Source organism: Dipteris shenzhenensis, chromosome 33, assembly GCF_047967505.1.
Source record: "Dipteris shenzhenensis isolate YYH24624 ecotype China chromosome 33, Dip_SZ_1.0, whole genome shotgun sequence".
Lineage (NCBI taxonomy): Eukaryota > Viridiplantae > Streptophyta > Polypodiopsida > Gleicheniales > Dipteridaceae > Dipteris > Dipteris shenzhenensis.
The window spans coordinates 12,771,887-12,794,149 of record NC_141628.1 but is presented as its reverse complement, the minus strand read 5'-3'; the positions used below and the strand labels follow the sequence as shown (position 1 = coordinate 12,794,149).

Sequence of the window (22,263 nt, the reverse complement as noted above, 5' to 3'; positions counted from 1 at the left end):
ATTCGTGAGATTAATTTATGTTCTTCGTTCTTCAGCTCAATTCATCTTCGTGCACAGCAGAAATCAATCCGCATTATCTCCAATTTAGAATCTGTTTTTGGGCACTCTTCTGATCGTTCTCGACGGAATGAATTTAACTTAGAGATGGAAAACAGACAGTCAAGGCTCCAGAGTCGAAATGAATTACGATGGAAAATCGTTGCAATGAATCTAAGATGGAAAACAGACAATAAACGCTTGAGAGCCCAACCAGATCTGCTGATTGATTGCCCACAACAGTCTTGATCTGAGCGACCTGTTTTGCACCGATCGCTCATCACAATCGGCTTAATCATCTGTTGATTGGCTTTGCATGAATCTGTTGCACAAGTTTGTCGATCGATTTTCGCTTGGATGAGCATGAAGAGCAATATACTTGATCACGTCTGTGTGATCATTCAAGCTTTCTGAGCTTTTGTTAGACTGCAGCTGTCGTTTGAACCAGCCATGGAGTTATCCCCCCGTCCCCGTAAACGCTCCCGGCTTCACCCAAGATCCGCATCAGTCCGCTCTGATCCATTCCCCCTCGCCTCCCATTCTTGCATCCTTTTGAAAGTTCTCGGTGAATGTTGCCTTGATGCTAGAGACCTTGCTCGCCTTGAGGTCTCCTCTTCCCTCGCACAAGTTTATGGTTTAAACACACTTTCTTTCACAGTTCATCGCTCTGATCGTACACTTGCAAAATGTTCCTGATTGGAGATAAAAGACAGCTCAACCTCAAACACCGCGATGTCCTCTCCATGATCTTTAATAATCCGTTCGGTTTGTGTGCGTTCCTATCTCCACGCAGGCTACTTGCAAAATCTTCAGGCAACCTGCGGGCTACCCACCGGACGAGTCACTGTCCCTTCCTGACCTGGCTGCATTAGATATGTGCAAGAAGAGAGCGGTTTTCAAGACCATGCAAGCGGCAGACAGCGAAGAGTTGAAGAAGCGCTGTGGTGGGAATTGGAAGCTAGTGCTACGTTTTGTGATGCAAGGCGAGAACTGCTATAGGCGTGAATCATCGCAAGCAATTGCGGGTCCTGGGCACAGCGTTGTTATTTCAAAGTCTGGGAAGGTGTACACGTTTGGAAACAACACATGCGGGCAGCTGGGTACTGGTTCGTATGCAGACGAGAGGCGTCCGCGTCTGTTAAGGTGTGAAAAATCCTTGTGAAACAAGATAGTTGCCTTCATGGAATCTGTCTCCCTACAATTATGGTCTAGCGATTCACGAAGTTATCGTGATTCAAGCGGTCTGCCATTTTGATTCAAGCATCTGCGGTTCTGCCATTTGGCTGCATAAAATGATCAAAGATCGACCTAAATCTCCTTTGGACGCATGGAATGATTCAAGTCTAAGCATCCGCCGACTAAAATCTATCATCCTAGCTATCCAAGCATCTGCCACGCTGAAATTTGAATCTCTTCTTGAAACCGTAATGATCCACCAAGCATCTCTCTAAATCTTTCATTTTCCGGTATTGGATGCATGGAAACCCTTTCCTTGCACATCAGAAAGATCCAAACGTCTGTTTACGTGTATCCTGATCTTATCATCCTCGCATTCGATGCGCTTTGATTCAAGCATCTGCCATTTGGCTGCATAAACAATATCCACCCAAATCTCGTCGGATGCATGGAATGATTCAAGCCTAAGTATCCGTCAACTAAATTTATTATCCTAATACAAGCATCTGCCGCATCCTTGAAACCGTTAATGATTCGCCAATGAAGTGGATGCATTGAAACCGTTCCGTTGCACAGCAGAATGGTCCAAACGTCTGTCTAATTGCATCCCGATCGAATCGTCCCCGCATCGGTGCATGACCTTTCCATAGTGAATGCGGTATAAGCCATTGGCATTTTTGATTCCCTTAACAAAAAGCTGCGGGTCTTCGCAGGTCCCTTGCAGAAGGTGTTCGAATCACTCAGGCAGCCGCAGGAGTGAGTCGAACAATGCTGATCAGCGAGTCGGGGCAAGTGTACATGTTTGGGAAGGACACATTTGGCGACCCTGAGTTCGGAGCACCCGGACCGGGGTTCAAGAATATCACGAGCCCACGATTGATAGAATCGCTGAATGGCGTGTTTGCGGTGCAGGCCGCCATAGGCAACTTCTTCACGGCAGTTCTATCCAGGGAGGGTCGTGTCTACACCTTCTCTTGGGGCTCAGAAGCCAGGCTAGGCCATCAAACGGAGGCCCGAGATCAGAAACCGCAGCTGCTGAAAGGAGCACTAGAGAATGTGCCGGTTGTGCAGATTGCAGCCGGGTACTGCTATCTACTAGCTCGGACGTGCCAGGCCAGCGGAATGTAATTCATCTTCAAGTGCTCAAAACTCTCATACAAGCTATTAGCTGTTTGCTGCGATATCAATAATTCTCAATTCACGTCCGTCGTCCACATGCAATTTGGATAGATCGATCTGCATAGGGAGAGTGAAACATTTGCATGACACTTCCAGCCCGCATTCTTACTGAGCTTTCAAAGAATGTAAACAAGCGGATTGGTGGATTTTCGACGAGTTACTGAGCTCTTGACGATTGTATACAAGCGGGCTGATAGATTCTTGACGATTTGCTGGAACATGACAGGGCTGTCTACTCGATAGGTTGTGGACTGGGCGGCAAACTTGGGCATGGAAGCAGAACAGACGAACGCTATCCTCGTCGGATTGAGCACTTCCGAGCTCTGCGTTTCCAGGCAGTTTCTATTGCAGCGGGGCCGTGGCACGCAGCCGCTGTTGGGCAGGATGGACGGATTTCTACGTGGGGCTGGGGTCGTTACGGTTGCTTGGGCCACGGCCATGAAGAGTGCGAATCGCTGCCCAAAATAGTGGAGTCGTTGAAAGGAGTGAAAGCTGTGCAGGTTGCCACAGGCGATTACATCACATTCGTGGTAGCAGAAAACGGAGATGTTTACTCGTTTGGATCTGGCGAGTCGGCCTGCCTGGGGCATCTTTCCGATGGCCAGGTGCGTTCACTCTCTCTAGTTAGCATCGACGTATCAATCAATTCTATCCACGGATACAGGTCAATATGTAGCAGTTGATCGATCGAACACAGCAGGCGGACTTGCCTCAGCTATATCAAGGTGCCCGCTAGTGTCTGCGATTGATTATGAAGCTTGCTCAGATAGTCATAGTTTTTTTTTTTTGAAAGTACATCTCAGAATTGCTCGACTGTGAGCACCACACCCGGATAAGCCAACGATCGTTGAGCTTCATGTGCCAAGACTCCTTGTGTGCCAGCAGCTTGTCAAGCGCCTTAGGAGTTAGCTTCTCCAATGGTATATCCACACCCCACACCCATTCTTCAGGTATTGAGCACTCGGAAGGGTGGGGATTAGTAGGCCAGTCGACAGGCCATTATATTGCAAATTAGATGCAATTCATCCTCTCACAGCGAGAATTCTACTCCAACCCAGAAAGGGGGCATCCAACTGCCTTCATTCGAATCCTAGAGATCCTCCCAAGTAGATAACCCTTTCGTTGCTATCTGACCTGCGAGTCTCTGATTGCCTATTGCGAACATGCCACTACCAAGCCAGGCTGCTTGCCACCAAATAGATAACTTCAGGGAAAAGTCCTCTGTTCCTGCAGGAAGACCCTTCCAAGAGAGCAGCCCTAGCCCTTCTTGCCAGGTTGCTATCAACCTATTAAAAAAAGTTCCTTTAAGACATAATGGGGCCCGTGAGAAGACCTTGGTCCACATATCTACATTGTTGAAATGCGTCACTTTGGCGTTGCTGACCAAGTACTCTAGAAAGGCAGTCCATGGTTCCTTAGACTCCAGAAACTGGAGCCACAGTTTCATAAGGAAGGAAATAGATCTTCTCCTCAAGTCTGGGATCTCGAATCCTCCCAAGCTTTTAGGCGAGCACAGAATTGACCATGACATCCATTTCCATTTGGTCTTTTTCCAAATGAAAGCCCTCATATTCTTTTCGATTAAGAGTGTATGGGTCTTGAAAAAAGCACAGATGGAGAGTATATAAAACGAGGCAGGGGCCAGAATGTGTTTGACCACAATGCATCTACCTAGTAAACTGAGAGGGGTCTTTGCCCACGCATCAATTTTGGCTTTAAACTTAGGCCACCACCACATAAAACGTTGCCTGACTAAGATTCCCACTCTGATAGGGATGCCCAAATGCCGAATGACCTGTCCCCTAGGGACTCATTTAAGTCCTGAAGCTCTCATCCAGTCTGCAAGGTCTTTCCTTGCCACATACAGCACTTGGGATTTGTCCCACTAAATCTTAGAGCCTGAGGCTTCACAATGCAGTTCATACAGACCAAGCACTAGCTTGAGTTGTTCTAGGTCCGCCTTGCAAATAGAGTTGGAGTCGTCTGCAAAGAGCTGCACGAAGAGAGGTGCATTCGAACCCGGCAACCTCATTGGGTCCAACGCACCTCTGTCTATTAATTTTCTGAACATGGCTAACAGAGGTTCAGTGATTTAATGCAAAGAGCAAGGGAGCCAAGGGGCATCCTTGCCTTATGGATCTCCTGAGCTCGAAGGAACCTGCCTCAGATCCATTAATGGAAACAATAGCAGAGGCGTTGGCTAGCAGTGTTTTTATTAGGCATACAAATTTATCACCAAATCCCATTGACTGCATCACTGCTAAGATGTATCTCCATTCAACTCGGTCATAGGCCTTGTCGAAGTTGATGTTGAGCAAGATGATCTCTTCCTTCTGCGTCCAGGCATGTTCTATTGCAGCAATGACGTTTCAGATGTATTATCATGAATATGTCGTCCCTTCACAAAGCCGTACTGCTGGGCTAGAGACCACCTGAGGGACCAGGTGCGCAATTCTTGTGGCAGCCATTTTGGCCACAAGTTTGTAAGAAACATTTAGAAGTGAAAGTGGCCTCCAATCACTGAACCTTTCAGCAAGGAACCTCTTAGGAACTAGTCTGATGAGGCCTTTATTGACATTTGGAGAAAGTGACCCCCTAAGCCAAGCCTCATTGGCCATCTTCACAAAGTCACCTCTAATGCAGCCCCACCGGGCCTAGTAGAGCTCCACAGTTAGCCCATCTGGACCAGGGGATTTATTCCTCTTCATATGGAGGATTATTGCATCTGCTTCCTCCAGGGTAAAGGGCTTGCTTAGTAGCCTCAAATCATATTCACCTATTCTTTTGTCCACACAGTCTCGATCAGGAGTTGCCGGGCCTCCAGCTTAGCATCTGACTGTTCTTCGTCGACCCCCAGAATAGCCTCTAAAGCAGAAACAAAGTGTTAGCCAATCCTGTCGTGCTCTGTGATCCCGTTGCCTTGAGAGCCTTGGATTCCGCAAATATTATCCCGTGCCTTGTCTGCCTTAATTGTTCTGAAGAAGAATGCAGAAGGGGCATCACCTTGTGCTAGCCATCTAGCAGATGAGCGGATTCTAGCTCCCTCTGTTTTGTGTACATAATTCTAGCTACCTAAGTGAGGCTTCGCATTGTTGCATCTTCGAGATGTCCTGGTCTTTGAGGTCTTCTTTCTCACGTAGTCACATAAGCTTCTCTCTTGTGTTGGAATCAAGAGTGCGTCTTTGGGCCGCCTAGTTCCTGCCTAGTCTTCGGGCTTGCTTGATGACAACATCAATCCCTTTGTCAAGCGCACTCGTTGGGTCACTTATCCCTCTTACTGCCTGTCTCCAAGCTCTCTCAAAGACCTTGCAGTTGTCCTCGTTCAACAACGAGGCATTGAGCTTAAAGGATTGACGACCTTTCTAGTCTGGCTTTGATCCAACTACAAATGAGAGAAGGCATGGCATGTGATTGGAGACGGTTTGAGAGCGGTCTACCTCACCTTCCCAAGGTGGGCAGACCCAAGAGGCTCCTCCGTTGAACCAGCACAAGTCGAGCAGTGCCGATTGAAGGTTGGAAGACCTTCTTCTAAACCACGTGGGTCTTCTGTCAAGCATGTGGAGTTGACAAGCTTCTATTAGCCCATGCTGTCAGCAATTGAACATTGAGGGCTTGGTCGCCCACCCAATCCCAAAATCGGTTTGCCTCCCGAGCATCCGTAGGGACATACAGAGAAATTACAGAAAGGGGGTCCCCTTCAATGTCCATGGTAACTCCTACCCCTCTTTGTGAGAGATGCACTCCGAAGCATGGAGTTCCTTGTGGCACAAGATCGGTGAGCCTCGTGAGCCTCGCTTCCTGCACGCGGTGAGGACATCAAATTCCTTAAAGTTCGCAGCAAGGAAAAGAGCATCCTCTTCCCCCAGTTTAAAAGTTCCTGTAGACAGACAATGTTAGCCTTCCAATGCCGAATTCTTTCAGCTAGGATCCATCTCTTGGCTCTAAGGCCAAGACCGTGTACATTCCAAGTAACGAGTTTAATCTGCATGGAGACCAGGAATGTTTGGGCTGCACCTTTGATAGGAGGGTTCTCCTTCTGCGAGTTCCTTTTGTTAAGGCTGCGGATATCTTCCTCTGACAGTCCAAGACGTTGTGGAAGGGCCATCTGGTTTGCCCATCAGATTAGCCTTTTGAGCATAGGAGGGCTGCGCGGACGGAGTCGGGCGCTGAGGAGCCTTCGCCTTAATGCGCTCTTCCAGCGCTCTTTCATTGGCCTTGGGTATCTCCTTGTCTGCATGGCAGGCTTCTCTACTCTGCCGAGCTTCCCCCTCCGTGGCCTCCACTGTGGATCTGTCTGAGGCTCTTTCTGGTGCATGCTCTGATTGTTCTGTAGATTCCTGTTAGCGCACTGTTTTGCATAGTGCCCGATTTCCCTGCATGCGAAGCAAACATTGCGGAAAGGGCTAAAGCGTACCCGGATGCGAATGGGTTCAAAGTCACCTGTGTCAAGTTCCACCACTTCGGGGGGCTTCTGGGAGATATCCCACACTATGCAGACTCTGGGTGTAGGATTTGTCTCCACAGCTCGTGGCCGGGGAGAGATGATAACTTGTCCCAGCTCTTTGGCCACTTCATGGACCACGGGCCTGAGCATGAAAGGAAGGCCAGGAAAGGAAATCCACACTGGACACAGGCTTTGGAGCTCCGTCGCCGGATCAAATTCCGCATGGTATGCAACAGCGTAGCCCACTGATCCATAAAAGGGAACGCTACCCTTGTCGAGGATCTCCTCCACCATCTCAACAGATCGAAGACGAAGCAAATAGAAGCCTCTCCCCACATAGGAGGAGACAGTAGAGATCCCGAACCTTCGCATTGCAGGGCTCGCCTTCCACCTCTCCAAATCGGCTTCCTTGTAGGTTTTCCCATGAAATAGACGAAAACCCCCTTCTCCCTGAGCTCTGCATACTCTCGTATGATTGTGCTTCCCGAGACGGAGGCTTTGAAGGTAATGGCGTTCTCAGGCACGCCCAGTGCCAGCTTGCCCAGCCCGTTGGAGATTTCGTCGGTGACACCCTGGAGGTTGAGGGCGCCGTCCTCCGTAACCTCCATTTCGTCCTCTTCGTCCGAATCAAGTCTGTCAGCAACTCACATCGTTTGGTCATCTTTGGCTCGTTTCGCTACAGGAGAGGCTGAGGGGGATTTCCCCTTCATGGGTCCTGACACATCAGGGCGTCTTGGCACTACCTTGAATCTTGATACTTACTAAGGTCGACACTTTGAACGCTTATACCTGCGTTTGCTTTAAGGTCGGAGATGGATTCCCAGATAGTCATAGTTGGGGTGCATCATGGTAAAAGGGAGTAGGCCAATTTCGATTGATTATCCAGCTTGCATCAGATAATCAATTTGGCCTGCACGAAGGTGATTTGATTGTGATCAATCAATCCTATACATAATCGCATCTAATAATCAGTCAAAGACGCATCTAGATGATGAACCGATCCTCTCCAGACAAGGCCAATTTGCAGCAGATAATCAATCAACGGCAGCAGGCAGACTTACATCCAATGGTCAATCAAGTTCATCAGGCCAACTGCAGTGGTTCATTTACGTGCCTGGAACTCAGTTTTTCAGCGTGAGGGAGCAGGCCAACTACCCATGTCATATTTCAGTAGTCCTCGATGTGCTACCCATGATAATTTAAGAGTGATCGATGCAACGGCCCTGTGGCGAGATAGCCTAGGTTTTCAGTGATGCGAGAAAGAACCTTAGGAGAACGATGCTATGCCCAATTGTAGAGGTGCGCCTAATTGCTTGGAGAAAGAACTATAGGAAAACGATGCTAACTTCTAAGCCTTAGTGTAGAGGTGCGCAGCTGCCTTGCATCATCACAATTTTTCCATAACAGTCGCAGCTAGACATCAATGATGATCAAAGTAGTACGTCTAGTTGCAGGTGATCGTCGTAGCTAGGTGGTCTTTGCTGGATCAGCAGCAGCAAAGTAACGCATTATTTCGATTGGTTGTATCATTGCAAGGCCAGGACCGGTTCTTGTAGATCATCAGCAGGCTAAGAACTCAGAGTTCTTCAGAATCTTGATAGCCAGTAGCTAAACCAGAAGAAGAGGCTAATGGTGGATATGTTGTCATGAAGAAGATGAGATGCTATCAGGGGCGTTAGGATGCATCATTTTTGATTGCAATATGTTCAAATAATTAGATCATCAGCAGGTGAACGGCCGCTCAGAGTTCTTCTTGACAAGCAGGAGCTAAACCAGAAGAATTAGAGGCTAAATAATATTGGATATGTTGACACGAAGAAGCTATCAGGGACGTTAGGATGTATCACTAGGATTGCAATATGCATTAGAGCAACTATAAGCATTAAAGATCTGGTATGGGTAAAATGTTTGGCAGGCGTCTCGACATACGAATGTGATGCAACCAAGACTGGTGAGCTCCTTCAAGGGCAAAGGGGAGCGAGTGGAGAATGTGAGTGTAACGAACTCTGTAACATGGGACGCCCATGCATTTGCAATCACGCAATCCAACAGGCTGTATGCGTTGGGATCAGGAGACAAGGGTCAGCTGGGGATTCACATCCTCGACAACAACTACGAGAGATGTTCGCCTGAGCTCGTGGAGCTAGACCTCAGCTGATTATCATCATCATCTTCTTCTTCTTCCCATCTGCCAAGTTCTAGTCAGTTCTAGTTGTCTCCTCCTGCATGTTCTTGGCCTGTTCTTCTGAGCTCCTATTGAAATTTGGCTTCGTTTTTTTGCTGGCCGAGCTGATAGAGGAGCTTCCTGGCTTTATTCAATTTGGCTCCTCTTGAACCTTATTTCCAAGTACAAAATTACAGCCCGTCCAATGAGTGTGAGAGAGAACTTATACAGCTGCATTTGTGTGTGTAACCCCCCCTCCGCCCCCCCCTTCTCTCTCTCTCTCTCTCTCTCTCTCTCTCTCTCTCTCTCTACATACATACGTGTATATATGTATGTATGTATGTATACGTATATGCTTTAACATGAAATTTACTAATTCATTTGTGTGTGTGTCTACACACATACACGCATGCGCATACATACATACATATATATGCGCATGCATGCACGTACATGTGTGCACACACGCACGTACACACATGTGTGTGCGTGTGTGTGTGTGTGTGTGTGTGTGTGTGTGTGTGTGTGTAAACACACACATGCACAGAGAGTAATGAATTAGTAAAATTCATGTTAAAGCATAGTATGTTAGATTGTTAGAATGTACCAATGTGGATAAGAGGATCAACCTTACCACATGTCACTTATGTATATATTGCTCATCTATAACGTACATTTCTTGGGTCATTTTATGGAAGAGAGAGAGAGAGAGAGAGAGAGAGAGAGAGAGACAGAGAAGGCCAAGGAAAGAGGTGAGGCAAAGCTTCGGCAAAGGAGAAGAGAGAAGGGAGAAGTTCCAAGAGCGCCCTCCTTAGTGAGGGTTGTATGCATGCTTGCTCACCATATTTATACTTGACATGTGTCTATAGATTGTGTGATGACATATATGTGCATGCCCATGCACCATGCACTAGTGCTAGAAGGGTGTGGAGGAACACATCATGGATGTTTTTATCGAAGCAATACTTATAAAATCCTGGAGAAAGTTTATTGGGCTAGTTTTTTTAGTTTCACAATATTGATAGAACATACTAAATAGAGTAATATACCAAATGTGAGGCTCCCTAGAACCTAATGCTCAAATCAATTTCTTCACTTGAGGACCTTAATGCTTTTTAGTGTATTCGTGCTTCCATTGATGTTGTTTTATCCTACAATTGAAGACATTATCTAGGGGTTATGAGTCTTGCATGTATTCCTTGGTTATTTGTTGTGGCTGCCCAAAGAACTAGATAGTGTCATTTTGAAGCATTGTTTGAAGCTCTTGGGCCTGTTGACATGATCTTCCATTTGCCATGTGGTGGGGTGGGGTTAGGCGTTAGTAATTTGCATACATGACTTGAGCTTTTCCATGTCTATTTTATTACTAGCCCATCCTTATAAGGTGCAAGTAGCATATGTAGGGCATCACATTAATTATGTCATATTTATGGCCTTGTATGAAAGTGGCAAGAGAGAGTATAATAGTAAATGCACAAGAGGTTTCCAAAATGATGAGATTGTACTCTTGGTTTGTCTTAAGGAGCTCCTATAGTAGGACATTGTATCTAATTGTAGGATTATTAAGCAATATGAAGAAATATTGCGTGAGTGCTTGCTCAATGCTTGTTGTCAATCATTACTTGCTTATCTATGAGAGTAATTTATATAAGGAAAGGTCTTTCCCTCCATTGATGATCTTCTTGATGATGTACTTTCTTGGACTGATAAATGGTAAAAGGGGAGGATCACTAGTTTAATTTGTAATACTATTTGGTACTTAGTAATAGATTCTTTTACAAGCACACAATTTACCATCTATAAATTTCTTGCCTTGTTTTTCTTGTTCTCCAATAGGTACTCCTACTATCCCAAAAAAGTAGGGCTAGTCATGGCATTTGTATACAGTTTGTATTATGCCCACATATGTACTTCTCAACCTTGAATCCTATTAATAATGCAACATTTTTTGGGCATATAATATTGGTCCCATTTTAAGTTTACCTCCGAACTTCTTGAAACAATTAAAATTTCCAAATAAAGGTGACATATTACATAACAAGCAAGGAGAAAAATGAAAAACCCATGTGTGTGTGTGTGTGCGCGCGTGCGTGCGCATGCCTGCATGCATGTATGTACATATATGTATATTTATATGTGTATGTATATGTGTATGTGTATGTGTATGTCTATGTACAAGTGTATGTATGTATGTATGTATGTATATGTGTGTGTATGTATGTGTGTATGTATGTATGTATGTATGTATGCTCTGCATGTATCTATGTATGTATACATATGTATGTATGTATGTATATTGTGTGTGTGGGTGTTGACAAAATATGAAGAGGGGAGAGGAGAAGAGTGGAGATGAGGAGAGAGGGCATAGCTAGAGAGCACACCACAAATGACTAACTGTACACTAAATTTAGTTGAAAATGTAGAATATATACAAACCCATTTAAGGTTAGAGTTAGGGTTAGGGCATCTAATCCTTTCCTTTATAGCACTCTATATGTGTTAGTGCTATGCACATGTAATATATGATATTGGGCGTGGTCTCTCAACACCTTCCCTCAAGATCAATATCATGAAGTAGGCCTTCCCTCAAGATGATAATTCTAGGGAATCGAAGAAGGACTGAGCATTACATTCCATCACACCCCTTTAATGGGAATGTTCTTCCTTTGCGTCAAACCAAAAGCTTATTGATGTTTCTCAAAAAGCTCTTTACTAAGTGGTTTAGTCAAGAAGGGGTAAAGATGTCTGAAATATTCTCTTTGCTATCACAATGCTGCAGTGTGATGTCACCAAGTAATACTCTTTTTTTGATGAAGGGCTCTCTGACATCAATGTGCTTTGTCTTGGAGTGATATACTATATTCTTGGCCAATGCTTGAGCCGATTGATTATCATAGTATATTTTTGTTGGCTTTGATTCACAAAGTAATCTGTTTCGAACAATAGTCTTCAGAGCCATATAGATGGCTTCACATGCACCTGTAGTAGTGAGTGCCCTATATTCTACTTCAGTTGAAGACAAAGAAACAGTTGGTTGTTTATTTGATAGCCATGATATAGCACCTTGACCAAGGAAAAATGCATATCTCTGTGTCGATCTTCTGGTCTCATGATCTCAGCCATAGTCACTGTCACAGTATCCATGCAACCTTGGATGACATCCTCTGTAATCTGTTCCAAACTGTCTTGTACCTCTGATGTATCTCAATACTCTTTTGGCTGCATTCTAGTGAGACTGTTTTGGATTTGCCATAAATTGTGCAAGTGAACTTATTGCATAACAAATATCTGGCCGTGTGATAGTCAAATATATAAGAGATTTTATAAGTCTCCTGTAGTACCTGTCATTGACTGTAGGCTTTTCTAAATCTTTTGTAAGTTTCAAACTTTATTCCATGGGAGTGGCTGCAATCTTGCAATTTACCATATGAAACTTCTTCAGGAGACTGTCCACATATTTCAGCTGACTCATGAAGGTGGTGTCTGAATCTCTCCAGAACTCAATACCAAGACAATAGTGCATAAGTCCAAGATCTTTTATGTCAAACTCTATAGATAAGTCTTGTTTTAGACTTTTGATGAAGCTATCCTTGCTTCTGATCACAATCATATCATCTACATACAAAAGTGCAATAGTGATGTCTTCTCCTTGAACTTTGTAGTAGAGAGTATGATCTGCATTGGATTTCATGTATCCCAGATTAGCAAAATACTTGTTGATTCTGCTGTTCCAACTTCTAGGTGCTTGCTTTAAGCTGTAGAGACTTTTCTTGAAATGGCAAACCTAATTCTCCTTTCCTGGTTCAACATAACCTATTGGTTGTTGCATGTAGACTTCCTCATCTAGATAACCATTGAAAAATGCATTCTTGACATCGAGCTGATACACATTCCATCTATTGAGTGTCACTAGTGATATCAAGAAGGGAATCCATCTTTACTATGGGAGCATAAGTCTCATCATAGTCTTGACCATGTTACTGTGCAAATCCTTTTGCAACTAGTATGGCTTTGTATCTTTGAATGCTTCCATCTGGATTGTGCTTCACTTTGTATACCCATTTGTTTGCTATGGCCTTGTTTTCTAGTGGAAGGTTGCATAATTCCCAAGTATTATTCTTGTATAAAGCATCGATTTCTTGCCATTCTGGCTTGTCAACTATATCTTCGAAGTACACACCTGATAGCAAAATTGGAGGCATCTATGTGAACGTGGAATATTAGATCCAATCCAAGATCCATAATACTAGTGTTGTGGCCAGAGCTAGCTTGAGGGTTTTGAAGGATTTATGACATTCCTCTATCCACTCGAAGAGTACTAACAGCTTGTATAGTGGCCGGGCTATGTCTACATAGAACAGAATGAACCTTTGATAGTAGCCTGTGTGGCCTGTAAACCGCTGCATGCCCTTGGCATTTGTGGGGGGTGGTAATTCTAGAATGAGTTGATCTTGTTGTAGTCTATGGAGATACCATTCTTGGACACTACATGGCCGAGAATCATGCTGTGTTTGACCCAAATTTGGCACTTGAGGGGATTCGGGGATATACGATACAAGCAGTACCTTTTCAGGACCAGTTTCAGGTATCTCAGATGATCATCCCATGTCGAGCTCACACATATGTCATCCAAGAAGACTTGAATGAAGTCTAATAGGTACTCCTTAAGACGGCGATCATCAACCGTTGGAAGGTGGCGGGTGCATTGGTAAGCCCAAATATCATTACTATGGCCACATACACACCCCATTCAGTTGTGAAGGCCATTTTGTGTTGATCCTGCAGAGCGATGGACACCTGATTGTATCCAAAGAATCCATCTAGGAAGATATATGCTTCCTTTTTGGCTACCCTTTCTAGGACATGTTCCGTGAATGGCAAGGAGTAGTGGTCGTGCCTAGTGGTGGCATTGACTTTTTTCAGATCCATGCATATTCGAATCTTTCCATTCTTCTTTAGGACTATCACAATGGGTGACACCCAATCTATATGCTTGATCTCATAGATGAATCTCACGTCTATGAGTTTTTGGATCTCTTCTCTCACTATGAGTGCATATTTGGGATTCATAGGGTAGGGACGTTGACGAATCAATCTGGCATTTTCAAGCATGGGTATCGTGTGCTGCACAACTTTAGTAGGCACACCCTTCATGTTTGTGTATTTCTAGGTCATGCAGTCCTTGTACTCTTGAAGGAGGGCTATTAAAGCATTCCGCTCATTGGGGATGAGATCATCTACGATGAATACTAGTTGGGGGTCCTGACCTTCCAGTGCTAGGTTTACCTCCTTAACCTTGGCTCGGCCATATATCCTTGGAAGCACCCTTCTTCCTGAGTTCTCTTGGCCTATTGGTATAAGATCTTGTGATCCTCGATCATGTATGCCTTGTAATTAATGGGCAGGTACCTGTCGTAGATCCTCCTTCTCTTCACCCTCTTCTTCCACTCCTCCTTAGGGGGGAATTCCTCTTGGCCCTAGTGGGAGCCTTCGGGCTTTTGGATGTTGGGAGCTTTGAACCTGAAGGGGGCTCGTTCATGGCACTTATGGAGCCAATTGGGGAGGTAACCTTGCTCATCCATGCTCCCCAATTGGAGGAGAACTCATGGTGAGCGGTAGTGGCACCAACATACGTTAGCCAGTGGAGGTCTGATTTGACCCTTACTGTCCCCTTGCTCACCTCACGGAATTTGAGCATGTTAAACATCCTGAGGGGAGCCACCGGGTTCAACCCTTCGTGTTCAGGCATTGTCAATTAGAACCCTATTCTCTCTAGGACATCAATGCTTGCTAGAATGTGCATCCAGTTCTAAGAGAACACTGGCTCGGAGAGAGGGGCATACCGAAATTCATATGCCTCCCTCACATCCTTTTCCTTCCCATAGGTTTGCAATAGTTTTAGGGATGTGGTCCAGTAGTTGGTTGTGTCAGATTCTGCGGCAAATAGTTGTCTTGACAATGGGTGGGTCTTGTAGGTGCGCAAGTCCACTTGTACAATTTCATGACTATGAATCTAATGGGGTACGTGAAGCCGAATACCTTAATGTTACTATTGGTGAGGACTCCCAATGGCTCAGTAGTTCCACCATCGGCTAACTTCACTACTAGGTGGGTTTGCTCAAGAGCGGGTTTTCCCCACCTCACCCACTAGCATTCCTTGGTACAGACACTCACACCTGCTCCCATCAACCTTTTGATTCTTTTAGGTTATCGGGATAGCTGCATTAGTATCATCATCTTTGAAGTATTGGCCCAACTTATTGATGGGGACCTTGGGTAAGCTCTAACCTTCCTCTTGCAGTTGATCGACCCTGGGGTTGGTAGGTCCTGGGGGCAAGAATCATCCGTTCATCCAATTTGAGAGGTCTCGCTAGAGGGTAGAATTCCCTCTTAACAAGGAGGCGATTGGCATCTTCACCTCGGTAGAGAAAGGCTACCAACCCGGCGCTTTCACGAGGTCTCTCTACCTACTGATAGTAGCAGATCCTTGAAACTGTAAATGTCTCCTTCTTCTCATAGGTTCTATAATATTAGGTCCTTTTGGAACATCTGCTGCATCAAATCTGGAGCCTCTGATTTATTGGAGCTGGAACGCTCCTCTTCTGCTACCCTTTCTGGCACCCTAAATGCCTTTGCTCCTATGTGAGTGGTCAGGTGGTCTGGGTGGATGGTATCCAAACCTCTGCTAGCCTTGAGCCTATGATTGAACTTCTCCTGGCATTCCCGTACCAAGTCCTGAGCCTCTATTATGTATTGTTTTTCTAGGGCTGGGTTCGGATAGGTTCCCTTAATTGAGATGGGGATGCAAGGTCTCAGGCCTGCGTTGGCTTGTTTACATCCAGGTACGGAGGCACACCCAGGTCACCCTAGGATGGGGTTCGTTCGAAGGCAAAAGAGGTGGCGAGGGTGGCTATCTCCTCATCGCCGTCTTGGATGAGCACTTGGTCCGCTCCGCCGCCTACCCAGATGGCCTTCTTAGACCTGGTTTGTGGTCGAGATGCCTCAGGGTTTTGTGGTAGGGGTGCTTTATCCTTCCTTGCCTGCTTCCTCATTTCCCTGCCTATAGCTCTGGCCTGCATCCTTGTGATGACCTTCAAGGGTATTGCTGCTACTTGAACCTCTTCAATACTTAGCAAGTTAATGCTAGTGCTCTTAGGCGGGGAGGTCAGAGTCACTGGTCTTCTCAAGGGAAATCCTTGAATAAATGTTCTAGTCCGCAACCAGCATGCAAGGGCATAGGGCCTGTCATGGGTGGAACTACCAGGGTAAGATCCCTATAAGGGCAGTCCTTTAAAAAATGTGGCCCCTGGCACTTAAATCATGACACTGGAGGGTTTGCTGAGCATTTATACAGGCACTCACTTGCCTTGTGCGGACCCTGGCAAGTATAACATTTGATCGGAGCCTTCGCATCACGGAGTTCATGTCTCTTGCCCTTGCGGTCATGGACACTGGGATCTGTTATCCTCGTGTAGGAGGTAATGACTTAGGGTGCCACTTCCTTTTTCGTAAGGTTAATAATCGGGGTCACCGTGGTCCTATTCCGGTTCCTCCCAATCATTGGGCAATTCCTCTACCAATACTTGATTGACGGGGGTTATATGGGGCAGGGGAGGTTAGGGGCCCAGTATTGGTGGTGGTAAGGGGGGTTGTTGTGCCCTATACTATCTCGATTTAGCTAAAGGGGCACCTTGTGCATTCGTAGGATTGGGTGGGGCCGTCAGGGCTAGTGGAGCTCGCTTGGTACACCGGTTGGATCAGGACCCTCGAGAATTTGCATTGGGAGGTGTCATGGCTTCCCCATCTATAGCACTGTGTGCAATAGAGGGCTTGTCTTGCCCTAAGGCAGGGGCACTCATTGGGGGGATGGTTGCCATTGCATACCTAACACCACATGTTGTCTCTCCGTGGAAACAAATGGGGGTTACTCGGCGCCTCCTTAGAGGTCCCTAACTTCCACTACTAGCCCAGCTGATTCAACATATTTGAGGCCAACACTCTCATATCCAAGCCCTTGGGCTCGTTGTTCTCCTTCTTGGTAGGCTCCACACTAGAAGACCTTAACGATGGTGATACCTGTGATGGGGTCGTGGTTTTGTCCTAGGCAACCTTGTCCATCATATTATCACTTATACGGATAGCCACCTTGGTGCAAAGTTTGAAGGAAGTAGGATTCATAACCATTAAGTGGTCATGCAGCTTCGGGTCCGCCAATCTGAAGAGAAAGTAGGGCAACAATCATTTGTCACTCATCTGCTCATATGGTTCGCAACAGGAATTGAGGTGTTTGATCCTGGTGATGTAATCCCAAAGGGATTCCTTGTCACCATGCTTTGTTAATTCTTGGCTAATTAATGGATCTTGTTAACAAGAAACAGTGCATATTTAAGATGTCAATAGTTAAAACAACATCAAGTGTTGATTTGAGAAGGAGAATTTCAAAACGAGGGGATATGCATCATTCCCCATTATGCTTTGATCATGTGCAAACGGTATGTGGGTGGTTAAAAATGGGCAACACTGCTGACCATTTTTATTATTTCCCTTTTTAGCCTTGCAGGTAGGGCTCTTGGCGGGGGGGCACTCTGGCTCTTGACTTGAGATATTCTTCTCTTGTTTTGGATAGTATCTTGTGCTTTACCTTTTTGGGTGAAGTCTTTCTCAGCTGACTCAAAAGGAGGGGGAAGTTCCTCTTTAGAGTCATGTGCTTCACTAACACTCATGATGGTATCCTACTGGTTTATCTCCTTCTCAAACTCCTAAGAGAATCCTAGTTTGACATCCTCCTCTTCCATTTCTTGTTCTTGAATCCACTGTCTCCTTATCTAAGAGCATCCTCCTCTTCCATTTCTTGTTCTTGAATCCACTCTTCAGTCTCTTGGTCTATGAGGGCATCAAATGAGTTCTTAGTTTCAACCACCTTGGGAGGGGGGTTCATGCGACCTCTTGCTAGGGAAAGGGATCTTTGACAAGCTTGCTCAGCTGGCATCAGATTAGTCTTTATTGGTCTTAGGGGTGGAGGAGGGGCATTTCTTTAGCAGGTTTAGCTTTCACCTTCTTAAGAGGATTATTTTTTACACTGTAAGAGGACAAACCATAGAGAAAACAAGAGTTTGACAAGTTTTTGTATACAAAGGGATGTTCCTTATAAATGCCTCCATTCCTAGTGACAATCACCAGTGCATCAAAAAGCTCCTCAGCAGCATTCAGTTTCACACATACCTCTAGGTTCCCTCTAGGATTTATGAATTATTCCTTTTCTAATCCTACCACCTCCCCTAAGCTTTTGCAAATATTGGTAGCTTGAGGGACAAGGGAGAAAGGTAGATCTAGAATCTCTACCCACACATGGATAGTGGTAGATCTAGGCTAGTTTGGATTAAATTCTTATGACCAGTATTTTGATACAAGGGTTGGTTTCTAATGGTCCAAAGCCCTTGTTGCAGAGCATCATAAGCCATTTCTTCTTGCTCAATTAGGAAAAAAAAGAAACCTTTTTGTAAGGATCTGACACTAGTGACCACCATGCCTCTCGTCCCCCTATTGGTTCTAATCTAATTTTCTAGGAAAGTAGTAGAGGGCCCAGGTCTAGGCAAGAATCCAATCTGTGCATGTGTGATTCACAAGTCTATGGACTCTTCATGCAGGTCTTCATCCAAGAAGGTAGCAACCTTACCTTTAGTAAATGATGTTGTCTCCTCTTGAGGTTCTTTGCCCTCCTCATGTATCTCTTGTGAAAGCTTTGGTGACTGAGCTCAACGGTCACTTGATTGCTCACCTAACCAAGTCCTAACCATTTGAGACTCTAGCTAAGTTATCTCTTTTGTTCCCTATGGAGGGCTTCTTTAGTGATTGGTCGAGGTGATTTGTTCCTGTTGCTCATTTTGTCCTGTCCCTACTATGAGGGTACACCCTCCAAAATGGTTGGGAGAGAGGGTCATGGTCTATGCACCCCCTCTTCTTTCTCACTTTGATGACCCTTTGGAGAAGAACCGCTTGAAACTACAATGGGTTATGTAGCGGCATCTCTATATCCTTGTGTGTCACCACGTCTTCCATGGCTAACTACAATTCTAAGAGACTTGGGTCTATGGGTATGTTGATCATTCCAATCTATGTCACCCTCTTCTCATTACGAGCTTCTTACAAGGTAGTCTCTTGGGGGGCCACCTCCACTGGGCCCTGCAGGGCTTTGCCAGTCTTCTGAGCTGAGAGTGCAAGCATGGTGCCAAGAAAAGGGGGAGAGAACAACTAAACGCTTGTAATATGCCCTTGTAAGTGGACCTATTATCTTTGATCTCATTTCTTATGGGGGATTTCTTTCTGGCAACAATGGTTTGAGGCGTTCTACTTCCATCATGCTCATTGGTGCTTTTGTTGCTTTCTCCATGGCCTCCACTGAGCTTATGAGATGGCCGTGGAGGAGAGGTGCCAGTAGCAAGAATGTCTTTGGACCAGTCAACCTTTGGGAAATGGAACTTTCCCAATCCCTTGTCATCATGCATAATGTAAGGCAGAGAGTTGATGTGACTCCCAATCATGCCAGTGAATCTTATCTCTAGTCATACTTCACTACCAACTCCATCACCAAGATTAGCAATGACTAAGTTGGGGTAATAGGTCGAGGTCCTCACAGTCTATCTCCATGCCTCCACATACATAAATTATTGGATATTAATTATACATTGGACAAAAGGCCTCAACATATGTATGGTTTAGAATCCTACAAAATGATAGTAGTTAGATGAAGAACTGAATCATATGTATGTTTTAAAACCCTACAAAATGATACTAGGTGATTAAGAACTTCATGTATATGGTTTAAATCCTGATTAGGAGCTTTAATTGATGTGAATTTCAATTATTGGATTGCAATATTCAAATTTTACACACAATAGCCATTTGCAAAATGAAATTTGAAGACTCAATTACCCAATAAAATTTTGGGAAACATTAAACCTTATGATGCAAAACAATGGTGTCATGGATGTTCAACTCCATGGCTTCATGGCAAATGAATCCATGGCTAACTAGAATGCACTTTGGCATGTGTATGGAAAAGGCCAATAGGGAAAGAAGTTGTTTATTTCATCTTAAAGACAATGTGAGAAAATGTACCATGTAATGTACTGTGAAAGAACAAAGAAGTGGGTGTATACAACTATGTGAGTCATGGTAAAATGTAATAAATAAAGAGGATACAAATGCAAAGTACAATATTATCAAAGCCTTCTAGAAAATTGGTGCTGCATATTCTGAATAAGAGCCTGCCTTGAATAGCCACCTATCATGATGGCATTTGCAATATTCACATTAGGGGATCATACATGAATGTTTTAATTGTCGACAATTAGAAAAATATGTCCACCAAGTTCTTATGATTGTCACTGAATGAATTGTAATGTAGTGTGTGATGTATGTGAATGCATTTTCATAGGTTTTTCATTTACAAATCCTAGGAGAGGATGAGCAAATAGTCATATCTACCGTTAGCTTATTCAAATCCAAACATGGACCTTGGTTATCTATTGTGTCATACTACACATGTTGGGATGGGACTAGATTGTAAAATCTTGTAAGATGGGTTGTATATGGAAAACCAATGCAATTTGAGAATAGGAATTTGTAAACATTTTTCATGATGCTATCAACAAGGCTTTCTTAAATACAAATAAGGAGGACTAGATGGAGAAGAGGTCACTATTAACCAATCAAATCTTGGCTTAGGACATCACCAAGCATGAAATAGACCTGAGAGTGAGGATGTTAATGTGGAGAGGACATCAAAATCAAACATTGTCAAAGGTGTAAAGTGACAAAACATCATATCCAATTGCTACAATCAATTTTGGAATGCAGATTCACAAAAAAATTTGGGCAATTAGATGCATTCCTAGAGGTAGTGACATCATCTATATGGGCACATGTAGTGAAAATAAAAAATGTGCAAGCCAATCACAATAGATGAGTGGAAGGATAATCTTGTAGCCCCAAGGTTCTTTGGGAAACAAGTTTATAGTGGGGAATAAACAATGCAATTCATGTGGCTCACCCCAAATTATGTGACTCAACATGGCATCCTAATAGGAGCATTATAAATCCCATCAATATTACCTTTGCAACAATGGACAATTGGTAATGGAATTAACATGACTTAGGTGGAAGTGGATGTATTAAATAAAGGAGGCCACGTTTGAAATCCATAGTGTGCATGAAATAGATAACAACAATGTGGTATTAACAAGTATTGAAACACAATTGAGGTTACTAAAAGGGGATAAAAAGATAAATAAAATCTAAGTTTAGAACCTCGAGCAAAAACTATTATCTTTGGTGAGATTATACAGAATCATACTATTTATTTCTTCAATTTCTCCAATAGATTTTGGATGGAAATCTACATAAAAGTCTAATAACAATCCCTAGATTCTCAACTAATATAGTCAAAAAGTTATTACAAAATTTAGAATCTCGGTCAGACACTATTATCTTTAACAAGAAATGATGCACAATTCGACTTGCAATATGAACACATGTGCATCCTGTTAAGAGAATAGTTACATGGGATAAAGTATGTCTACTTAAAGTACTCTATTGTAGTCCATATTTTATCATTTTGACTTGCAGTAGTAGTAGGCATTCTTGCAAAAATTTCCATAGATATTTTCTCCCAAGATTGAGTGGGAATGGATAAAGGCATTAATAGCCTAGAAGTATCTCCTTCACAACTTTTCACAACAAATGGTTAATACTTGTTGATCCATTTGATAAAGAATTCAGCTCCCATCAAGTATCGTTTCCACATTCTCAATGCATGAACAATAGTAATTAACTCTTTGTCATATGTATTATAATTACACTCTAGTAGATTTAATCTTTGGCTTTCATATGCTATGAATGCCCATCTTGCATAAGGACTACTCCAATCCCATAGCCACTAACATTAGCTACACTTACATAGAATATTCTCTAGACTCTCGCACAAGTATTGATTATGCGTAAAGTGCATCTTATTGTCCTTAGAGCATGGGTGCACGCGTTTGGTCCCCCTCTCCCCCCCCACCCACCCACACACACACACATTAGATAACGATGCAATAAATAGAAATCCATCAAGACAATAAAAATATTTTAATTGTATGAGAATATTCACAAACAATGGATTCTTATGTGTTTTCCAGTGTATGACATAGAGACAAATAATGAAGGATATCAATTGCATGATGTTATTTGCACCAGAATAGGAGACTCTTGCCTTCATATT

At 44.0% G+C, this 22,263-nt stretch overlaps 1 protein-coding gene across 1 annotated transcript; it reads left to right on the top strand.

Moving 5' to 3' along the window:
* The first annotated feature begins 486 nt into the window (after positions 1-486).
* Positions 487-8,993, top strand: LOC147879711 (ultraviolet-B receptor UVR8-like). Its single transcript, XM_087372069.1, has 5 exons — positions 487-642; positions 830-1,179; positions 1,926-2,336; positions 2,618-2,996; positions 8,751-8,993. Exons 1-5 carry the CDS (start codon positions 487-489, stop codon positions 8,991-8,993), a joined length of 1,539 nt encoding a protein of 512 aa, XP_087228195.1.
* The last annotated feature ends 13,270 nt before the right edge of the window (positions 8,994-22,263 follow it).